Here is a 23944-nt window from a genome sequence, read left to right as displayed (position 1 = left end):
AGTTTATTCAATCTGTAAAAGTAAAGCATACATTTAAATTATTGTGACAGATAAGAAGGGGGAGGAGAATTTATGCGTGCGTCAGGTTACTCGAGGAGAAAGACTTCCGCAAAGGATGCACCTGTGAAATCACTTACTAATTTTGACTGTAAAACATTATTTTTAATTTATATAGTGAAGACTATGCCATGTTATATATGTTTGATTATTTAATTTCTGTTAGACCTACCAGAAAACATTTTTTTTTAATTGGGAAAGTCAAGTAATGTATTATTATTATTATTAGTAGTAGTATTATTATCATTAATTTACTAAAATTATTGTTATTATTGTTTTGATGGCTGCCATTGTGACCCTGATCTTTTGTGCATCTTTTGTCTTTTAATAGCAGCCAGAATCAGAGTCACCAGAAGCACAGACAGTCCGACTGGGAAAATCCAGTACTCTACAGGTGGAAGTAGGGAAGCTGAGAAAAAAAGCAATAATAAAAAAAATAAAAATAATAATAATATTTTTAATGTCATTGTTTAAAGATTTTGTAAAGCTCTCATTGCCTCTTGTTTTACTTACTGTGTTGTTGTGCTTTATATGTTTTGTCATCATTTTTGTAGCTCAGTTTGTCCACTGATCCTGCACTAGATTCTGCAGATGATACTGAAAAGTTAGTAATTCAGTTTAGCATCAATCTGCTGTTCAAATCATGATGTAACACTTGCTCTTGTTTAAATGCTTTAAAATAATATTTCTGAACATCCACTGATCTTCTCTCACCTTTGACTGTGAACATGATCAAGATTTCTCCTTCAGAGTCCAGAACCTCATATGTTCCAGCATCAGTGACTGTAAAGTTATTAATGATCAGGTTTCCATCTCTGAAGGTCATTCGATCATTCTGAACCCCTTCACTTCTCTTCCAATCCTCCTTCCACCCTGTGCTTCTTCTGCCCTGATGCTGCACTTTATCAGCATTGATCAACAGAACATCCATCTTCAGCTGCTCTCCTTTCTTCACAGAAATCTCATCTGAGGAGAAACAGACATTCATCATTATTATAATGGTGTCACTGAGTGAGGGCCATGAGCTCATATATGGATACTAAAATTAAGAATTTACAAATTTGCCACTAAAAATCACATGATGGTGGATTGATCAGATTTAACTTTACCCTGAATACAAAGTAGGTACATCTTCAGCTCTTTCTGACCATCAGTGTAATAAACTCTCAGATTGTATTTCCCAGCATCACTCAGTCTCAGATCCTTGATGATGATGTCACATGATCCTTCTTTAAATAATCTGCCATTTTCACTCTCACATTCTTCATTCTGACAAGAAAGGATTCTTTTTGACCTGCTTAAATCAATATAAACAATGTCTTTGGCCTCGAAGTCACATGACAGGGTCACGCTGCCTCCCTTTATTCCTGTCACAGGTATATTGCTGGTTTCTGAAAATACACACAGTATGATATTCATTCAATAAAAGGATCAATACTATATCAGATGTGTCAGAGAGGTACACAGAAAATGACTGTATACTGACCGCTGAAAGTGAAAAGGCACAACAGCAGCAGATTCAAGTGTGTGAACCTGATGAAAAAACAGAAGAGCTCGGATGTCACAAATACTTCACAACGACATTCATACAGGGATAAAATGCTTTCATTTTGTCTCAGATTTTCAATAATAAAAATGCCCAATAAGAAACATCGGACTATAATTCTCAGGAAAAAAAAAAAGGTACAAAAGTAATAAGGGGTAAATCAGGTAAGGATATTTCTTCACTGTCTTTTCCTGAGAGTGTAAATGATTCTCGTGTAATAGTCAAAATCACAAGGTTTTAGAAATTCAGTAAAAATCTAATAATTGTATTAATAACTCCACTAACTAAAACCATCATAATACTCATTGTCATATTGTCATATCACAGTAATGGATACACTCTGCATTAAGATGTTGATTCATTTTCTTAGTATGTTTAGTTTCCCAGAAACAGAAACACAACAGCTGGCATAACACAAAAAGACAGGCTGGATTTATATTAAAAATAATAATAAAAATATTTGATCTTACATGGTAAAAATTCTGCAGGAGTGTTCTGGGCATCTAAATCACAGCATGTTCAGTGACAGTTCAGTAAAAAGAAAGGCACACAGGTGAGTTTTCAGACATGGTGCCTCCCTCTAACGATGACTTTTGTTTTGAAGGAATGCCTGTTTCCATGACAGCTCCATGGTTATGTGACATGATGAAGTGGTGAAATCTGATCTCAGATCAGTTGATCTAATGGGTCACATGACTAATGTGAAATCGGAACCCAGTAAAATGTAATTCCTTTATTCAGCTTCTGTGTTCAGAGTTTTAAACATGTCGACATTTCAATGTTATCATTAGACCACAATGCAGAGACTCTAAACCAGTCTTTCCACTCCTGTGCTTCCACAGAAAGTCAAATAGCTTTCTGTCAATGTCTGCGCGTACGGATTTATCCATGTATAAAGAGAGAGAGCGCACACACCAAACTCTGCACACACCTTATTAATAAAGCATAGGTTGTATGTGCAATAAATAAAATAAAAACCCAAAGTCAGTGATATTAAAAGAAAAATTTGTGAGCAAAATAGTGAGCAATCAGCTAGGTGAAATTAAATCTTCATGTCTATTTGGACTTTTTTATGTAATGTTTATTTAACAAGGAAAATTAAGTGCAACAGTGACATAAATTTATATTTATATAAACTTTAATGCTGAATGATTAGGTCACTTCTAACTTTAGGTCACTCAAGAATAAGTGCATCTTTATTATCCGGTGGAGGTGTCCTGACCTGGCCTGGCTAGGCAAAACACTGATAATGCATAAGAGCCATTAGTGTATTGGATAAGTGCATGACAGCATGGTTATAAATAATTTAGACATGTCAAAATGCTGTTAATGCAAAGGCACTGAGAAAAAATACTAGCAAAACAATGTTGATGTGTTATGTTAACAAACATTTCATTATTACAAATTTAATAATAATTTTTAAAAAAATCCCTGCGAAAATTAAGTGCAACAGGGATATAAATGTACATTTGATATATATAGGCCTATACATAATTAAAAAAATAAACAATAATAATAATTTGTGTCTCTCATTGTTGAAAATGATCTATGTCTTGAGCTTTCGAAGTGGTAACAATTTATGAGCGGGATTCTCCAGGAGTTCTCCCTATGATCACTCCGGAAATGGGATCCAACTTTTGGTTTTGGTTTTACTCTTATCTCGCTAAGCGCACTGTGGATTACAACGCCTGGATATATACACTTCATGCACAACTTTTACCATGTAAGTATTTATGTTTTAAAATATAAATCCAGCTTGTTTTGTGTCATTATACCAATAGTTGTGTTTCTGTTTGTTTGATTCTGACGGCATGATGAACAATTACTGTGATTATGATGATGGTTTTTATTTATAGAGATATTATAATTATTAGATTGTCAGTGAGTTTCTAAAGTCTGTTGCTTGTGTTTTCAGTTTGTCTGATCATTTTCAGTGTTACACAGGAATCATTTATAAAAAAGATTCAGTTTGATGTTTCTTATCTTATTGCAAAATAAATATTCACAGAAAATGTGTCATTGTTTTGTAATATTTTACCATTCAGGAAAGTGTTTTCCCAGTCTGTGACATAAACCAGCTCTTCTGTTTTCATCATCAGGTTTTCAACAATGCTGCTGCTGCTGCTGTGCTTCATCAGTTATAGAGGTCAGTATCATTTTTGTTTATAAACTGTATCAATCTTTAATTTTTAGTGCCCTGACTAGTTGATCTAATCGTGTGTTTCTGTTTTGCACGAGTGACTTTGTGGGTTAATAATGGAAATTCTCCAACATATTACATCATCACACACCATGACATCACTGATGCATTCAGTTCATCTAATAATAAACACAGGAATTCAGTACAGCTGGATGTATTTTAGCATGAATGAAACCTGTTAGCTCTGAATATCAAATAAGACATAATGCTGTCCTAAAAGTGGATCAGGTCTTGAAGAAAGTGAGAATAATCAGCTGTGACCTTGGGACTGAGAAACATACAGGATTTACCTCTGAAAGGGATAGTTCACCCAAAAATTATCCCATGATTTACTCACACTCAAGCCATCCTAGGTGTATATGATCTTCTTTCAGACGAACACAATCAGAGATATATTTAAATATATCCTGGCTCTTCCAAGGTTTATAGTGGTTGTGAAAGGCAGCCCAAATTTAAAAATATATAATTATTTTAATAATTGAAGTACGACTCCAGCGGGTTAATAAAGGCATTTTGACTGAGTTTGACTCTAGATGAAAATATTAGAGGATGTAGTGCCAAAAGATCCATAAATGACCCTAAGCACTTGTACTTTGTTTTGATGCGCTGCTCACTTTAAATTGTACAAACGGTACAATGGCGCAATCATGTCCTGTGGTCCAAGCAGGAAAAAGTGACCATGGAAAAAGTTAAAAAATCATGTTTTTTGGAGATTTATTAAATGCAAATTGTTTTGAGTTTGATTTCTTTTGCAACTTTAACAAAGATAAGGTATCTTTTACAGTATTGATACTTTGTTTATATTGAATGAATATTTTTCTATTTGTTTGCAGAAACCTCCACTCGATGTGTGACGGGCAAAAAAGGAAGCAACGTCACCCTGTCATGTGAATTTGAGGCCAGGGACATTTTTCATATTGATTTAAGCAGGCTGTCAAAACGCATCCTTGTTTGTCAGAATGAAGAATGCGAGAGTGAAAATGACAGATTATTTAAAAAAGGATCATGTGACGTCATCATCAAGGATCTGATCTTCAGTGATGCTGGGAAATACATTCTGAGAGTTTATTACACTAATGATCAAGGAGAAGTGGAGAGGGAGTATCATCTTCATATTCATGGTAAAGTCAAAACTGAGTTTTCTGGATTTCCTTTGGTAACTGTGTTGGTCTTGCATGCTGTCACGGAACGGCTGTATCAATGAAGCACATCACAAAGGAAATTCTAGGAAATAGTCTTTTAACCCAAACACTCAAGGAACAGGCAGAGAAACTCAGAAAACAACCATCCAACATAGACGAGACAGGACAAAGAACTGAACCATACAAGACCAAACGAGGAACTAATTGAGCTAATTAAGGAGCAATAGGTGAATGAGATGAAACAAAGAAACACATGGGTCAACTGAAGATGAGCAAACAGAAGGTGAACACAATGAAAACAGAACAAAACCCTGACACATGCAGACACTGAATGTGATGCGTCCCGCCTAATAAATAAAGATTAGTCATCTCCAATTTAAGTTTTCCAGTGGCTGATTTTTAATGTTTACATCTGGTCCCTTTAATCTGATTTGATTATAATAGTGATTGAGGATGAATGTGTTTCTGTTTCTCCTCAGATGAGATTTCTGTGGAAACAGGAGAGCAGCTGAAGATGGATGTTCTGTTGATCAATGCTGATAAAGTGGAGAGAAACTCCAGTGGAGAGTGGACAGAGGTGTGGACGAGAGGTCACGGGGTCAGCAGTGATCGACTGACCGACAGAGATGGAAATCTGACCATTAGTAATTTTACAGTCTCTGACACTGGAACATACAGAGTTCTGGACTCTGAAGGAGAAATCTTGATCATGGTGACAGTCACAGGTGAGAGGAGATCAGTGGATGATCAGAAATGTTAATGGATGCTAAATTGTGTGACTCACCTTTGAATATCTTCTACAGATTCTAGCACAGGTACTGGCTCAAAGAGGAAAAAGGACAAACCTATTGACACTGAACAACATAGTAAGTAAAACAGTCACTGAGAGTTTTACAAAATCTTAAGCAGTGAGTTAAAAAAATGTTTTGTTTTTTTTTTTTTTAAATGTGTTCTTTTCCCTGCTTCCTCCTTACAGCTGCAGTGTTTTGGATTTTGTCTGTTGGACTGCTTGTGTTTGGGGTTCTGCTGGCTCTGCCTCTGATTATATTGGCTGTCATCAAGATATACCAATATATAAACAGGGACACAGAACAGGATTCCAACCCAAGTGTTCCCATTGGAAGAAATATTTAGCGATGACTGACACAGGTTACTTGTAATCTGCCTATTATTAGAGTTAAAGTGACCTTGATAAAGATATGCTGCACTGGTACTGAAAGTTTACATCAACTAGGAGTTATTGTTTCAATCAATTATTGTAGTGTAAAAAAAAAAAAAATTAAAGTATTCAGTATGAAGAGTGAGCAATCTGCTTTAAAACAGTAGGCCTATGTATTGTGAAAAAGAAACAAAGCACTTTTGTAAGACACATTTTTGTTGGTATTGTTTAGTTGCTATTTATTTATTATAATATTATGGTGAAATATGAAGGATGAGGATGTTTTAATGGTTTACATTTGCTGCGTTTACTTACAAACTAAACAGCCTCTTTGTGAAGCTGAGATTCATGTTCAGAACACTGTGAATGTGAAGTTTCTGATAATTAAATGGGTTGTCAGTGTTCATTTAACCTGGTTTATGAGGTCAGTTTGCAGTTATGACGTCAAATTCACCTGTGATTACCTCCAGTATTTATTTACTGTTTTTTACTGTTACTATTATTATTATTTTGTACTGAATTGTTGTGTGATTTGTCACTAAATAAAGCATGAAAAAGGTTTTTATTATGAGGTATTTCAATTTATGAGTAAAAAAAGGTCAGTGGTAAACTGGTGTACATAAAATCTGCAATGAACCATCCATACTTCACATGCAGCAGTCTCATGATAGTAGTGCCAGCAAGCTGTACTTTAAAGGGATAGTTCACCCAAAAATGAAAATTATCCCATGATTTACTCACTCTCAAGCCATCATAGGTGTATATGACTACCTTCTTTCAGACAAACACAATCAGAGTTATATTTAAAAATATCCTGGCTCTTCCCAGCTTTATAATGGTAGTGAATGGGGGGAGAGATTTTGAAGCCCAACAAAAATCCATTATAAAAGTAATCCATGCGACTCCAAGGGGTTAATAAAGGCCTTCTGCAGCGAAGCGATGTTTTTTTTTTTTTTTTTAAGAAGAATATCCATGTTTAGAACTTTATAAATTAAAATAACTAGCTTCTGACGGACAACCGTATGCATACTGCACAAGTCGCTCTTCTTCTCTTATATTGAACTCTGACAACATTTCTCTTTAAAATTTCTTGTTTTAGACTTCTAATTCATGACCGGTGTTTTGTTTTGCTCTCTCCTCTGAGCTTCCATGTTCATCATTACGTCATGTATCGGGTCAGCGGTCACTCTTCTGCTGCAAATCAGTGATAGTTAGGGCCAAAGCCCTTTAAAGGGTTGAAGGCCCTATTGTTTCCTTAGGGAAATTTATTTTTTAAAACTATTAATGCCCTTAACATTATCAAAAACTCATGAAGCTTTGCACACACATTGGAACCCGCGGCCATCAGGGCCAGACAGAAGCTGGTACCCGGGCATGGCAGGTGTGCTCAACAGCGCCCCCTTGAACGGTGTCTAAAAACTTGGTCCATATATCAAACTCGTATTAGTATGAAACTCGGTACACATATAGACCTCATCGGGCCGAACAACTTTCATGCTCTAAGTTATACGCCACCCCAACAGGAAGTCGGTTATTATGGTTTGTTTGGAAAATGAACGGTTCCTCCCTGATCCTCTCCCCCTCACTCCTTCAGTCTCTGTGTGTGTGTGTGTATGTGTGTGTGTGTGTGTGTGTGTGTGTGTGAGAGAGAGAGAGAGAGAGTGAGAGTTTTACACCCTTGATCAGTTATTTAAGTCTTTTATTGCAGACTCACTGTGCTTCAGAGTTTATTGGCAACTCAAATCAAACACACCTGAAGCAGCTAATCAAGCCAGTTTATTTGTAGGCCACTGACAACATAGTATTACATTATTAGTTTGATAATTAGGTTAATTAAAGTATAAAAACACACTGCAAATGATAACTTTGAACTTTGAAATTGAACTATGACACTATGTCACTATTAGTATAGGATTAGTTTTCTAAATGTCGTTCGAGTTACAAATATTATTTTTACAATTAAAATTATTTTTAAATTAATTATTTATTGATATAATTCAAATTTATTAAAATAAAATCTTTAAGTAAATTTCACATGATTATAAAAGTGGCTGTAGTGAATAAGTGAGCAGAAAAATCTACCTTACTATTACCTGAGACTGACATTAAATTTGTTAGGATTATACAACATCAGCAATCACAGACATTCAAAATTAAGGCTGGATTAGATTTCTCAGTGCACGGTGGAGTTTGCACAAATAACAGTATAAATTTGCTCTAGAATTTTTATAGGGGTTATTTGAGAAAAAACACAGACATGTCAGATTAGGATGTTATTCTGCACTCATTTGAAATTGACTTATAACATTCTGTGACATGAAAGTCATCTCGATTTAAATGATCTCATGGTGGATGTGGCTGTTTGTGATCATAGGAGCATCAGCTGCTGCAGTAAATGTAGTGTGAATTTGACATAGTCCTTTTATGTTTAACTGTTTTAAATGCCCATTGCCTGCCATGCACAGATGCCCTGAAACCACCGGGGTGGCGGTGCCTCCGGGCTTTGGCCCGTCATCACTGCTTGCAGCTATATTTTTGGTTTTGTTTTTACTCAAATCTTGCTAAACAGGTTTACAATGTTTTGACGCCTGAAAATAAGGCTCATGTCGAATTTTTACCATGTAAGTTCTCATGTTTGTACATATAAATCCAGCTTCTGTGTTTTTGTGTTATATATATAGTGTATTACAGCATATAGTTGTGTTTCTGTTTGAGGAAAACTAACCCTTCTAGTGATGATGATGGGTCCATTATTGTGATTGTGATTGTGATTATGATGATGATGATTATGATGCCAGTTTTTATTAATGGGGTTATTAGTATAATTATTAGATTATCACTGAATTTTTAAAGCCTGTTGTTTGTGTTTTGAGTTTGACTGATCATTTTCAGTATTACATAAAACCAAAGATTTGGATTAAAGTTTGATGTTTCAGATCCACATGTGTGAAATATTCAGACTAAATGAAAATTTTTAGTAGCATTTTTCCACTCAGCAAAACATTTTATCCCTGTATAAATGTGTTTGTGACATAATCCAGCTCTTCTGGTTTCTCAACAGGTTTTTGAATCTTCTGCTGCTGCTGTTTTGCCTTGTCAGTCATTGCAGTGAGTGTCATTCGGTGTCATTTTGTTCAATGTTAGGTAGACATGCAACAAGTGACTTTGATATTTGTAGACTGAAGTTGAACATTTTCCACCTTATTACATCATCACACACCTTGACATTAATAACTTCTCTATGCAGTGACTTCTAGTTCATTATTTATTGTAAAATGAGTATTAAGCAGAACAGTAGCTGAAGAAAGCAAGAAAATTATTTGATTGTTCATTGTAAATGATTGTATAGACATAGGTGATCATAGCTTGAAGCATTAATAATTACATTCAGTTCTGATGTTAATTATTGAAGAACCTCCACCTTAACTCGAATGTGTGGTAATTGTGAAACATCTGGAGCAAAAGAAAACCCAGATGAATAAAAAAACTAGAAAATGTTATGATTACAGAGAATAAAGTAAAACACCATGCCAGCGCAGTAACAAGTTTGTTCTTAGTTGTGCTTTTGAGAGTCAACTTAACATAAAAAGGACATTTCACTAAAAGTGTCATAGACTAAATAATTTAAGAGATTGTACATGATTTATTCAGGTAGATTCCATTAAAAAATAAAAACTTAAAAGAATACTCAAAAATATAATGTGTAATATTGTTACCATTATTTTTTTAAGTAAATAGCTCATACCATTTTTTACAATGCACATGTATTTTTCAGCATTGATAAGTCAAAAGAACTTTATACTGTCTGTATGTACAGGAACCACAACTACACATGTGACAGGAGAAAAAGGAGAAAATGTCACCCTGCCATGTGACTTTGAGGCCAGAGATATTTCTGATATTGTTTTAAGCAGTCTGTCAAAAGACATTCTTGCCTGCGAGAATGAAGAATGTGAGAGTGAAAATGGCCGAGTATTTAAGGAAGGATCATGTGACATCATCATGAAGGATCTGAGACTGAGTGATGCTGGGAAATACTTTCTGAGAGTCTATTACTATAATGATCAGAGAGAACTGGAGCGACAAATCAGAACATATCATCTTCATATTCATGGTAAAGTTATCATGTTCTTTCTGCATTTCCTAATAATGTTAATAATGCAATTGCATGCAGGGCAGTAACCAGCAAAGACAGTAAATGTCTCACATCCCATCCAACATCCAGATTAGTTGATTCCAATATAGGCTTTTTAATGGCTGATTTTTAAATGATTATATTTGGTCCCTTAATCCTGAACATGAGTTTATGATCTTGATTGATAATAATGATTGAGGATGAATGTGTTTCTATTTCTCCTCAGATGAAATTTCTGTGAAGAAAGGAAAGCAGCTGAAGCTGGATGTTCTGTTGGTCAATGCTGATAAAGTGAAGCATCAGAGCAGAAGAAGCAAAGGGTGGAAGGAGGTGTGGAGCAGAAGAGATGGAGTCAAGAGTGATCGACTGACCGTCAGTGACAAGACTCTGACTATTAATGCATTTACGGCCAGTGATGCTGGAACATACAGAGTTCTGGACTCTGGAGGAGAAATCTTGATCACAGTCACAGGTGAGAGAAGATCAGTGGATGTTCAGAAATATATTTTTAATACATCATGAGGATTTTTCTCTTTCAAACTGAAGCTAAACTGTATGACTAATTTTTACATATCTTGTACAGAATCTCACAAAAGTCAGAAGAACAGTAAAGTAAGAAGTTATTTTAGACAATCAGCTTAAAAATGTAAAATTTGTGCTCTCTTCCAGCTTCCACACATCCTGATCGAGAACTTTTGAGTTGGACAGAGAAACTGAATAGGTATTTTGTGATGTCACTAGTTATTGGGTATTTAGTGATTATGGCAGTTCAGATTGTGATGAGGGTTACTGGTCACTGGTAATTTTCCTTGGGCGTCAAACACATCTTCAGAGGTTTCTGTATTAAATTTTAAGATTATATTAAGATCATATAAGATTATACTTGTTTACTGTGTCTGTAAGTGGCCTAGCTAAAGATTTGGACAAGTGACTGAAAGTTTACCAATCCTAATTCTTGAACTCGGAATTATAGTTTTTATTGAATATCAAACATTGTTTCTAAAGAGTTAGGAAAGTATTTATAAAAACAAAAACACTGAAAGCACTTACATATTTATCTAAAAAGGATTGTAGAAAATATTTGTTTAAATAATATTTCTTATTTCTATATTAAATTTTGTTCTTATTTAAGATATATTTTAACATGTATTTACATTTCTACTTGATCTTTATTTTCCTGTTTATCATTGTGAGGCTGCTTAATATTCAACAATTATTGATATTGTTGATTTGACTGATTTAAAAACAATCTGTACTGTAAAAAACTCTTGAAATATATGCGACTTGGTTATGGATTGAGGAAGGTTGGAAAACATTACACGACTTTTGAAATCTTCACATATCTTAAAACACTATTGCTGCCTTTGTATGTGTTCAAAATATAAAAAAAAACTGGACAACATCTCCTCCAGCTAATAGAATTACACCCTTTAAAAAATCTGTCTGTGCCAATAGTAGATTATTAGATTTTCTGTAAAATCTTTCAGCTCAAACCTGCAGTTTGGCTCTGATTTTCGGCTACCATCTACCATCCACCCATCCAGACTGTAAATCGGGGCAAAACTGTCTTCATTGTGTACACTTTTCTGACACTGTATGTATTGAATAATAATAATAATAATAATAATAATAATAATAAACTATACAAATTAAACAACATTTGTAAGTAATACTTTTGTTTGTGTGCATTTTTGTATGATATATACTGTATGTTCTATGATGAAATATAAAGTGGGAATTTCATTTTACTTCTGTTGCATTTACTTATAAAATATACTGCCTCTTTGTGAAGCAATATCACACAGGAGCAGATTCATAAAGCAGCATGTGCTGAAATGTGCTGCTAACTGTTGTGATCAGACTAAAATGATCCAGAATCTTGTTCAAAATAAACTTCAGTCACTCTAAACATTTTGCAGAGCTACATGTGGTACTGAGCACTTACAGTGATTTACCATCTCGCTTTCTAATTTACCACCTGTCCTACTTTGGTGTTTTGTACAGTTCTAGATTGGTGAATTTGCATTACATCACTTAATGAAATATATGGTTGTAAGTTGTAAAACATACAGGCACCAATATGCAATTCAGTAATACCCAAAACATTGTCATCGTATATTTTTGTATGGTGAATTTTTGGCAACTACTGTTATTGTTTTATTAACCATAATTTTATACATAAAGATGATTACTTCAAAATACATGAGATAAAATTATTGTTACGATATGGTGGTGTAGAGATGAGGCAGATACGGATTTCCACAATAACGTAGAGCTTTAATCAAACAAAGGCAAGGAAACACCAAACATAACGTTAACACAACAGAGAACGGACGAGGAGTGAAGGGAGTGAGTGCAATATATGGGAGTGCAGACAATAGAGTCCAGGTGCAGGTGATCTGTGATGATGAGGAGCTGACGAGGGAAGTGAGTGCAGGTGAGGAGAACAGGAGGATCATGGGATATGGAGTCCAGGGGAACAAGGGATCTGTAACAATTATGTGGTAAAAAGTTTTTTTCTGAAAAGTGTAATCATAACACTGATTCTGTTTAAATTCACCATTGTGATTCCCATCCTCAAGAAACCCATTTCATTGTGTTTTCTGTCCTGTGACCTAGTTTAATTAGTTATCCTATTAACCTCCTTAGTTATCCTAAGCTCAATCTCCTCTGAGCTTCCGTGTTCGTCTCTGCATCATGCATCGGGTCAGAGGTCACTCTTCTACTGCAAATGGATGCGTACGGCCGTCTGCCAGAAGCTATTTATTATAGTTAATAAAGTTTTAAATATGGATATTCTTCTTACAAAAAACCATCGCTTTACTTCAGAAGGCCTTTATTAACCTCTGGAGCCATATGGATTATTTTCATAATGGATGGATATATAACCCCCCCCACACCCCACCCCCATTCACTACCATTATAAAGCTTGGAAGAGACAGAAAATTTTTTAAATATATCTCTAATTGTGTTTGTCTGTATGAAGATAGTCATATACACCGCTGATGGATTGAGGGTAAATCATGTAAATCATGGGGTAATTTTTGGGCGAACTATCCCTATAGTGAATGCCATGTTAAATGTGTGTACATTTATGTTAAATGCTTGTCCGTCCCGTCCAGTATTTCACCATGAGTCACCCTACAGTAGAGGAAACTCCTCATCAATCGTAACATTTCATAGGAGGTGTCAAATATCACTTGTTCTTGGAAGCTCGAGCTCACCTGTGTGACAGTTTAGGTTTTGTTTTTACTCAGATCTTGCTAAACAAGTTTACAAAGTTTTGACGTCTGAAAATAAGACTCATGCCGAATCTTTACCATGTAAGTTTTCATGTTTGTACATGTAAATCCAGCTTCTGTGTTTTTGTGTTATATATATAGTGTATTATAGCATTTAGTTGTGTTTCTGTTTGAGGAAAACTAACCCTGCTAGTGATGAGGAAATGAGCTGACATGTTTATGATGATGGGTCCATTATTGTGATTGTGATGATGACGATTATGATGACGGTTATTAATATTAGATTGTCACCAAATTTCTACAGCCTGTTGTTTGTGTTTTGAGTTTGGTTTTATGTAATACTGAAAATGATCAGTCAAATATTTGGATTAAAGTTTGATGTTTCAGATTTTATCATGTAAGATCAACATGTCAGAAATATTCACAATAAATGAACGTGAATGTTTAGTAGTATTTTTCCACTCAGCAAAACATTTTTATCTCCATATAAATGTGATGTGGGTAACACTTTACAATAACAGTACATTAATAACCATGAACTAATGCCTAAATTAATAGTTACTTCCACATGAACTCATGATTAGATAAGATATGAACTAATCATGAACTAATGAAAAATGATCCTTAACTACGACAGGAGTCATAGGGATTCATGCATGAAAACAGCAGCCTTAACTACGCATTAATACATGTTTGATAATTAATGCATTAATTAACATTTAGGGGTAAACTAAATAAATCAGCCTCCATAAGAGTAAACAAGAAGTACTCTGTATTTGAATTAAACGTGATTTAATACTGTCATAATTTACACTGTAATATCATAATCTGCCATCTGCAGCTTTGTGACAAATAATTGCAATGGCACAGGATTATTTAGCCATTAATTACATAGATCTGTCTAATCAAATGTGGAAAATAGACTAACTACCACTAATAAAATTAATTTGATCTAAACTGTTTTCTGATTTTTACAGTTCATTTATATTTAGTCATAGATATATAGTCATAGTTTATTCCCGGAACTAAAGTATGAAGGGTTTGTTTCTGGCGGGACACTCATTAGTGGCGCACGCTAGGTGTTCTCTTCTCTTGGCGCGTTTGTTGTGTTGCTGGCATTGTAAACTAATAAATGTTGACTGCTTTGGTAAGCCGAATTAATAATTAAAGACATATTTACATGTATGTTTTATTGGGATTTTCAGGAGGTTATGTGCAGTTATTAACTGTATTTGTATTTTTGTCATTTAAATGTATATGCTTTGATTAGCATTAGCTTGTGGACATGCGCTATTTTACATGTAAATGTACCTTATGTGTGTCTTTACAGGTATGTTTATGGCTTGCTTTCAAGTCCATATATGTTTAATTATATAAATAAAAATAAAATACAAATACTTTTTATTTTAGTTTTTTTGTACAGAAACTGTTTAGGATGTAAAGGAATAAGGATGGCACTCTATAGTATTTATTCATATATTAGTTAATGATGTGTGATATGTGCATCATGTCATGACTTTACTTGAGGGGGCACAATCATAATTAATTCATTATTAACTAACCATATACTAACATCAACTAATGGCTTGTTAATGTATACTTATGTCATGACTTTACTTGAGGGGGCACAATCATAATTAATTCACTGTTAACTACTTACCAAATTCAGCTCATGATTATCATTAACTTACTATCAAACACACATGTACTAACAGTATTCAGCCCAGTTAAGTGATGTTGTGTGACTTTTCAAAAAGTCAGAGAATGGAGGTACAGTATGATCACGGCCTGCGTCTGGATGGAGAGTGATCTTCTGAATCTGATCCCAGCAAACGCTCCCTGACCTTAGTTCATGTTTCCTGTTTGGTTATTTTTTTGGGAACCGATTCCTCAGGAACTGATGTAAGTCACAGTAGTTTAGTTTGATAGGAAAGAATATCACAAAACAGATTAAGACCTTTTAAGATTAATAGTGTATTTAGTATTTTATATGTTTGATAAGGAGGGTCAGTGAAAATAATAGCAACTAATCCTGTGCCTTTCAGTGATGTTTATAATGAAGCTGCTGATGTCAGTAGTTTAAATTCTGACAATAATAAATTGTTTAAATTTATTTCAAAGTCCAAATATGTATTATTCCTTCTTATAGAGACTGTTTGATTTAGTTTACCCTAAATGTTAATTAATGCATTAATTATCAAACATGTATTAACGCATAGTTAAGGCTTCTGTTTTCATGCATGAATCCCTATGACTCCTGTCGTAGTTAAGGATCACTCTTCATTAGTTCATATCTTAACTAATCATGAGTTCATGTTGAAGTAACTATTAACTCAGGTATTAGTTCATGGTTATTCATGTACTGTTATTGTAAAGTGTTACCGTGATGTGTGTCTCTATCTGTGACATAATCCAGCTCTTCTGGTTTCTCAACAGGTTTTTGAATCTTCTTCTGCTGCTGTTTTGCCTTGTCAGTCATTGCGGTCAGTGTCATTCAGTGTCATTTCATATGTAAATTGTAACAATTCTTGATTTTCAATATTAAACATACATGCACCAGGTGACTTTGACATTTGTAGATTGATGTTGGAATTTTTCCACCTTACATCATAACAAACCTTGACTTCACTGACTTCTCTATGCAGTGATTTCTAGCTCATTAATGATTTTAAAATGAGTATTAATGGAGCAGAGCAGTTAGTGACTCTAAAGAAAGCGAGAAGATGGTTTGATTTATTGTAAATGATTGTATGAAGGTGATCAAGCTCGAAGAGAGGCCTGTTCACACCACCAGCAACTATAAAGATACTATATTAACTGGAACTATATCTTTAGCGTTATCTTTATCATCCGTGGTGTGAACGGGCCTTTAACATTACATTCGGTTCTGATGTTAATGTTCCAGCTGCTGAATCCACTCGGATGTGTGGTGATTGTAAAACACCTGGAGCAAAAGACAACCCAGATGACCTAAATAACTCTACTAGAATATTTTATGACGACCTGATAATAGAGAATAAACTAAAACACCACATGTATTTTACTGTGTATTAAATTAATTTTAAACTATCTCTTTTTGCAGGAACTTCTCCTATACCCGTGACAGGGAAAATAGAAAGCAGTGTCGCCCTGCCATGTGAATTTGAGGCCAAAGACATTTCTCATATTGATTTAAACACTTGTCAAAAACCATCCCTGTCTGTCAGAATGAAGAATGTGAGAGTGAAAATGACAGAGTGTTTAAAGAAGGATCATGTGACGTTATCATCAAGGATCTGGTCTTCAGTGATGCTGGGAAATACTTTCTGAGAGTTTATTCGTATAATGATCAGAGAGAAGTGGAGCAACAAATCAAAACATACCATCTTCATATTCATGGTAAAGTTATCATGTTCTTTCTGCATTTCCTAATAATGTTAACAATGCAACTGCATGCAGCGCAGTAACCAGCAAAGACAGTAAATGTCTCACATCCCATCCAACATTTGGTCCTCTTTGTACTAAATCTGCTTATGACCTTGATTGAGTGACACCATTATAATAATGATTAATATCTGTTTCTCCTCAGGTGAGATTTCTGTGGAAACAGGAGAGCAGCTGAAGATGGATGTTCTGTTGATCAATGCTGATAAAGTGGAGAGAAACTCCAGTGGAGAGTGGACAGAGGTGTGGACGAGAGGTCACGGGGTCAGCAGTGATCGACTGACCGACAGAGATGAGACTCTGACCATTAGTAATTTTACAGTCTCTGACACTGGAACATACAGAGTTCTGGACTCTGAAGGACAAATCTGGATCACAGTCACAGTCACAGGTGAGAGAAGATCAGATGTTTAGAAATATTATTTTTAATACAGCATGAACTTGGGTTTTTCTCTTTCAAACCGAAGCTAAACTTTTTTTTTTTTTTTTTTTTTTTCATATCTTATACAGAATCTGGCCCCACAGGAGAAGACAAAGGTAACAGAAGAACAGTAAAGTGAGAGACTTTAAAATGTTTAAAAATGTAAAATTTGTGCTCTCTTCCAGCTTCCACACATCCTGATCGAGGACATTCGAGGTGGACAGAGAAACTGAATGGGTATTTTGTGATGTTGCTAGTTTTTGTGTATTTAGTGATCATGGCAGTTCAGATTGTTATGATGACTGCTGGTTGCTTGTAATTTTTCTTGAGCGCCAAACACATCTTCAGAGGATATCTGTCAACATATTTAGACCGAGATTGTATTTACTGTATCTGCAAGTGCCCTAGTTCTGATTGAATATCAACGATTGTTCTGAATGTATTTATAGTGAAAACAAAAAACTGAACGCATTGTAAAGATTGTAAATATTTGTTTAAATAAAATTAAATTGAATTGGTTCAAAACATAAAACACGTTTGATCTCCTCCAATGGATAGAATTATACCCTGAGGCTTAAGAAATCTGTCTGCGCCAATCACACGATGAGATTTTCTGTGAAATCTGTCAGCTCAAACCTGCAGTCTGGATATGACTTTCAGCAACTACACTGTAATCACATGTGATTATGGGAAATGTAGTCCATGATAGAGTGGCGATGGTCTGTGGTGGAGTGCCCTCTGGTGGCTATCAAGGGCACTTCAGCTGGTGATCCTGACAGTGATGCTGGGAGATGCATTTTGAGAGTCTTTTACAAAAGTGCTACAAAACAGCAGCAGCGACTAATTAGGAAAATCTTCATATTCAGAGTAAAGTTAAAACTTCTGGATTTACAAATGTTAACATTGTTATAATTATGATGTCAATCAATATAATGTTAATCAATGTAAACATATTTGTATTGCATGCAGGACTATAACCAGTTTAATGTAGTGATGGGTGATTTCGAAACACTGCTTAATGAAGCATCAAAGGCTTTATGATTTTTTTATGGTTGCAAACATTACAAAGATGACATTAATTAAATGCAATTTTGTATATAGTATACAACATGTATCAACATTATGTACAATGCCATCTGAACATACAGAACAAAAAAATATTAATAAGAATAATTGCAAACAGAAAAAGAGTATATTAATTTATTTGTGTGCAAATTAAAGTCATTACAAATTGAGGTTGTTCTTCTTGCTTTCTTATTTACAGAGGATGAAATAGTGTTAAGGTACATTTTAAATTATTAAAAAAAAGAAAAAATAAATGGTTGTAGATAGTGAATTTACATTTATGGATATAGAATTTGCCAAGAAAATAAATTTATAACAAAACAAGCTTTGTTTTTATTAGAATCAGAATCAAAGTGGCCAAAAAATAATATCTTTAAAAGTTACATATATATCTTGTTAGATAATAACTTTAATAAATGTTTAAATATCTTTCCATAGTTGTTCAGTATAGAAACATGACCAAAATGATAGACAGTTTCTGTGTTCACTTGGCAAAATGAGCATCTTGTATTAATATTAGTGGGAATCACACTCCGGAACAGAAGGGGGCGGTAATGCACCAAAACGGTGGATGCCTACCGCCATGAAACAAGGAGAAGAAGACCTTATTATTCCATTCATACTGTAAAGAACGTACTTTTTAATGGTCGCGAAGTTCAGATTCAAAAGTACGCTAGTAGACACGCGATTTCAGACGCACCGTGTGGAAGGTAGCGAGGGAAGGGCGCGAGGAAACGAGCTGGAGCTGCAATAGAAGCTCGCACGTGTTAGCCTACTTTCAGTTTCGCTTTTATTAATTTATTTTTTCGCTCACTAAATTTGCAATAAATTAAAAAAAAAAAAAAAAAAGACGCAAGCATTACTTATCATGTAAGTTTTCATGTTTTAAAATATAAATCCAGCGTGTGTTTTTGTGTTATTAGTATATAGTTATGGATGCGGAAATGAGTCAGCATGTTTTTGATGAACATAACAGTTATGTCACCAGTGACCTTTGCCCTCTGTGTGTGTGTGTGTGTGTGTGTGTGTGTGTGTGTGTGTGTGTGTGTGTGTGTGTGTGTGTGTGTGTGTGTGTGTGTGTTAAAGCACTGTGGTATCAAATGTTCAGTCATGTTCTAATTTGTTACACTGTTTATTTAAGTTATGTTACGATGTATTATGTTTTGATGTATTTATTATTGTTTTATGTGTATGTATTTTTTGCATTATTGTATTATTTTCAGTCAATGTCGATAAAGCAATATTGAAATTGAACTATTACAGTGATTTATGATGGCCATGGTTGAGATGATATTTTTATTGCTTATTAATATATTTATTAGATTGTTAATGAGTTTAAAGTTGTGTTTTGAGTTTGACTGATAATGTTCAGTATTACACAGGGATTATTTATTAAAGCACAGATTTTATCATGTAAGATCCACATGTGATAGCCTAAATATTCACACTAAATGTAATGAAAGTCAATGTTCAGTAATATTTTAGTGCTCAGGGAAGTGTTTTAATGTGTTTGATTATTATCCTGAATCTGTCACATAAATCAGTTCTTCTGTTTCCTCATCAGGTCCAGAATCTTGAATCTTCTTCTGCTGCTGTTTTACTTTATCAATCATATCGGTCAGTATAATATTTGTTTATAAATTGTAACAATGTTTGATCTTCAGTTCCAGGTAGAGTTCGTTTGTTAGCTTTCAGAAGCCAGTAAGCATTATATAATCTTAATAGCTGAACAAGTTATCTCTGAAGAAAGCGAGAAGCTTGACTGATTGTTTATTATAAATGATTATATGGAGAAGGTGATCATGGCTTGAATCAACAACCTTAAAATAGGCATTTCTGATGTTAAATATTGGGGAAACTCCCTCATCATCACTTCACAATTATTGAATCCACTTGGATGTGTGAGCAAGTGACTAAAATAAATATTTCATGATGACCTTTATTACTAAAAACATGTATTGTTCAGTTTTTATTGAATTAATTTATATAAATATTTATATAAATATGCAAATATCTTTATTTGCAGAATCTTCCACTGTAGGAAACATCCTTATACATGTGACAGGACAAAACGGAGGAAACGCCTCTATGCAATGCAAAATTGGGGCCAGAGACATTTTTAATGTTATTCTATACAGACAGGCAGACCCCATTCTTAAATGTGAGAATGCTAAATGTGAGAGTGAAAATGGACGAGTATTTAAAACAGGATCATGTGATATCACCATCAAGGATCTGAGACTGAATGACGCTGGGAAATACATTCTGAGAGTCCGTTACACTGATGATCACAGAGAGCTGAAGTACCATCTTCAAATTCATGGTAAGACAAAACTGATCAAATCATCAGCTTTCCTTTAGTACCTGTGTTGGTGTTCCATGAGGTCCTGTAACCATCAGAGACACTGAATGTGACGCTTATCACCTGTTCAGATTAATCATTACCAATATGGGTTTTTCCAATGGCTTGCATTGGAATATAATACCATAGTGAATGCATTTGGTCCCTTTAACTCTAAACATGTGTTTAGACTGACATCATAACAATGATTGAGGATGAATGTCTCTGTTTCTCCTCAGATGAGATTTCTGTGAAAACAGGAGAGCAGCTGAAGATGGATGTTCTGTTGATCAATGCTGATAAAGTGGAGAGAAACTCCAGTGGAGAGTGGACAGAGGTGTGGACGAGAGGTCACGGGGTCAGCAGTGATCGACTGACTGACAGAGATGAGACTCTGACCATTAAAGAGTTTACAGTCTCTGACACTGGAACATACAGAGTTCTGGACTCTGATAATGAAACTTTGATCACAGTCACAGTCACAGGTGAGAGAAGATCAGTGGATGATCAGAAATAATTGAGCTTATTGATCATGATTTGCTGTGATTTCCTCTACAGAATCTGGTACAGGATCAGTGGGAGAACAGCAGGGTGACACTGAACATAGTAAGTAGAAGAAGAGGCATTGAGAGCTTTAAAAAAAATATAGGCAGTGAGTTTTAAAAAAGAAATAATTTTTTTTAATTTGTGTGCTCTTTCTACCTTCCTCCTTCCAATCCCAGTGTACTGGTTCTGGCGTGTTGGACTGCCTGTGATTCTGCTGGTTCTGGTGGGTGTGATTGTCTTTGTCGTGATCAAGAAACGCCAGCGTCTCAATAGAGGTTACTCACAGGGCCGTCAAAGTCCAGAGGAACCTGAGGGCCTATAATAATCTCTCCTAAAGGGCCCCTGCGCGATTAAACTATACTTTGCCCAGAACATCTAGCGACGACACTGGTCAGAGCCAACAGATCTGAACATTTCTTGAACTATTTAACAGCATTAAACTGTCAGTGTAAATACATCTAAATGCCACTTCAGATGCAGCTTCTGTGCCAAAGATGGGTTTTGTTGATGGTGATTTAATCCGATTGTGTCTTATTATTATAACTGAATTTATTGATTAAATGTAAGAATTTGACATAAAAGATGATGCATACATCTAGGTTAGAAAAATCAATTTAAGGGAGAAAATATCACCTTTTAATGCACAGAATATGAAGAACATAAAACGTTTTGTGAGTCAGTCATGCCTAAACCACTCAAGACTAACCAGCACAAAAACTCTCCGAAAAATATTGTCTGTTATCGTTATAAACAAAAACTGAGAAAATATCGAGATATCATATGTGCCTGTGAACTGTGAAGGACTTAAAGAAATATTTGTGTATGCTTTGAACAAATGTGTTTAAATATGCTGCAACCAGAGCCAATCTTCCCTGTACACAAACTACTCAAGTTGCATGGGGCCCCGAACCACTAGGGGGCCCTTTGCTCATCGCTATATAAGATAAACATGACATCATTTACCATAATTGTGAATATCTACTAAACATTTGCGGAGTCAAACATTCAATAACTGTTTCAGACTCTGACATCACACAGTGCGTCAGATAAAAACATGCGTTTTGACATGGCTGTGGCTGCAAAACAAAACTATCCTTCTGAAACTTCTGAAAATGGGCCAAGAACAAAGAAAGAATGTATTTTCTTAACATTTAAATTTTTTACTGAGTCTTGATAAAGCTATATATTCATAAGCTAGTCGTAAAGAAATAACTCCAGTCCGGGTTTTACATGTCCCATGATGATATGTAACTCTCGGTTTGCGTTGGTACAAATCAATAATCAAAACGATCTTATGCATGATTTAATATATAAATAAACATTCAGCATTACAAGCTGTCATGTGACTCAGGTAAAAACAATGCCCATTTATCAAAAATACATTTAAAAAATATAACCCAACGGTTGGGTTGAAAGAATCGTGCCTTATTTATTTATCATTCTGTAATTTCCTTTAGAAATCCAATTTGGTTGTATTATAGTTTTTTTGACAGCTAGATGGTGCCAGAATATTATTATTTAAAAAGCATTTATTTAGCTGTCAATGAAAATTAAAAAAAAAAAAAAAAAGTTAAAGTTTTAATTTTACTTCATTGTACTATTGCCAACTGAACACATTTTAATGGGTTTTCCTTACATATTTATACACGTTTTCAGACCATCCATGTTTTTCTTTGCTGCTGTTGCCTATAACTGACCACTAGGGCATAATATGATTTCAAACTAATTTTTTTTTTAATTGTTTTTCTAGCTTTAAATATTCATACTCAGGCAAAATAATGAACTTAATTTTGTGCCAGGAGAAGAACAATGTTTTACATTCCTATTGTATAAACCAAACCTTTTGTATATTATCTCACTATGAATGTGAAGCTTCTGGTCATCAGATGTGAATGTGCAGGCGTCAGATGTGTCAGATGTTGATTATTACAGAGCTGAGTGAAACTATAGTAATCCCTTCAAAAGTATAAATGTGAGTTAAACATGTCTTAATAATTTCAGTATTCAGTGATGCAATCCATCATGCTTGAGTATTTTTGTGATAATTTTAAGTTTGTGGTCTTTTTGTTTTCTTTCAGTTGTTTTCCACTCATGCTTCACATTGATTTTCTCAGGGAAAATTAACTGTTGATGTGGTCACTTTATAAAGTATATTCTTTATAGAGTATATACAGAACTGTGGTAGAGTTCAATGTTGTTTGTATATTTAAAGTGTATAGTAACTTAATAAACAAATACATGCTTTAAGAGTTTTGAGTGTGTTTCCATTCATCACTGTTCAAGTTGAAAATGAAAAATGAAAATGGACTTCAGTTTTCAGAAACCCACACACTGTAATGCAGTTCATGTAAACCAAGAAGAGACATCATTTGTGTTTGTACATTTTTGTAAAGAACTTTTTATGTAATATGGTCACAATTATTAGGCAGTGGTTATGAACACTAAGTGAAAATAGCAGTAGATTCTATTTACCATGTAAAAGTATCAGTTCTTTGCAATAAGAGTAAATAATTAGATGCTATCTATACTTTATATCGGCAGATACTATTTGCACCTCAGTATTTTTGTACATTAACAGGATGCAATAATATCATAGAGTGTAAATGATTATATTTATTAAAATTATTAAATGGATTCTGCCTTATTGGGAAAATAAAAACATCCCTA

General features: G+C 34.5%; 1 protein-coding gene across 2 annotated transcripts in view; it reads left to right on the top strand.

The window, feature by feature from the left end:
* The window catches only part of LOC137037371 (uncharacterized), a 130187-nt gene extending 106734 nt beyond the window's left edge, over nt 1-23453 (top strand). Inside the window, exons 1-6 of one of the 2 annotated variants that reach the window (XM_067411314.1) lie at nt 18976-19260; nt 19955-20007; nt 20417-20713; nt 20971-21216; nt 21290-21337; nt 21454-23453. In XM_067411314.1, coding sequence (XP_067267415.1) covers nt 19259-19260; nt 19955-20007; nt 20417-20713; nt 20971-21216; nt 21290-21337; nt 21454-21599 — 792 coding nt within the window. In that variant the 5' untranslated portion in view covers nt 18976-19258 and the 3' untranslated portion in view covers nt 21600-23453. Of the gene's footprint in view, nt 1-18975; nt 19261-19954; nt 20008-20416; nt 20714-20970; nt 21217-21289; nt 21338-21453 lie in introns of those variants that run through there. The other variant, XM_067411315.1, reaches the window with a different exon arrangement.
* Nucleotides 23454-23944: the final 491 nt, after the last annotated feature.

The sequence above is a fragment of the Chanodichthys erythropterus genome, chromosome 15, assembly GCF_024489055.1.
Source record: "Chanodichthys erythropterus isolate Z2021 chromosome 15, ASM2448905v1, whole genome shotgun sequence".
Classification (NCBI taxonomy): Eukaryota; Metazoa; Chordata; class Actinopteri; order Cypriniformes; family Xenocyprididae; genus Chanodichthys; species Chanodichthys erythropterus.
This window is presented reverse-complemented; position numbering and strand designations above follow the sequence as displayed.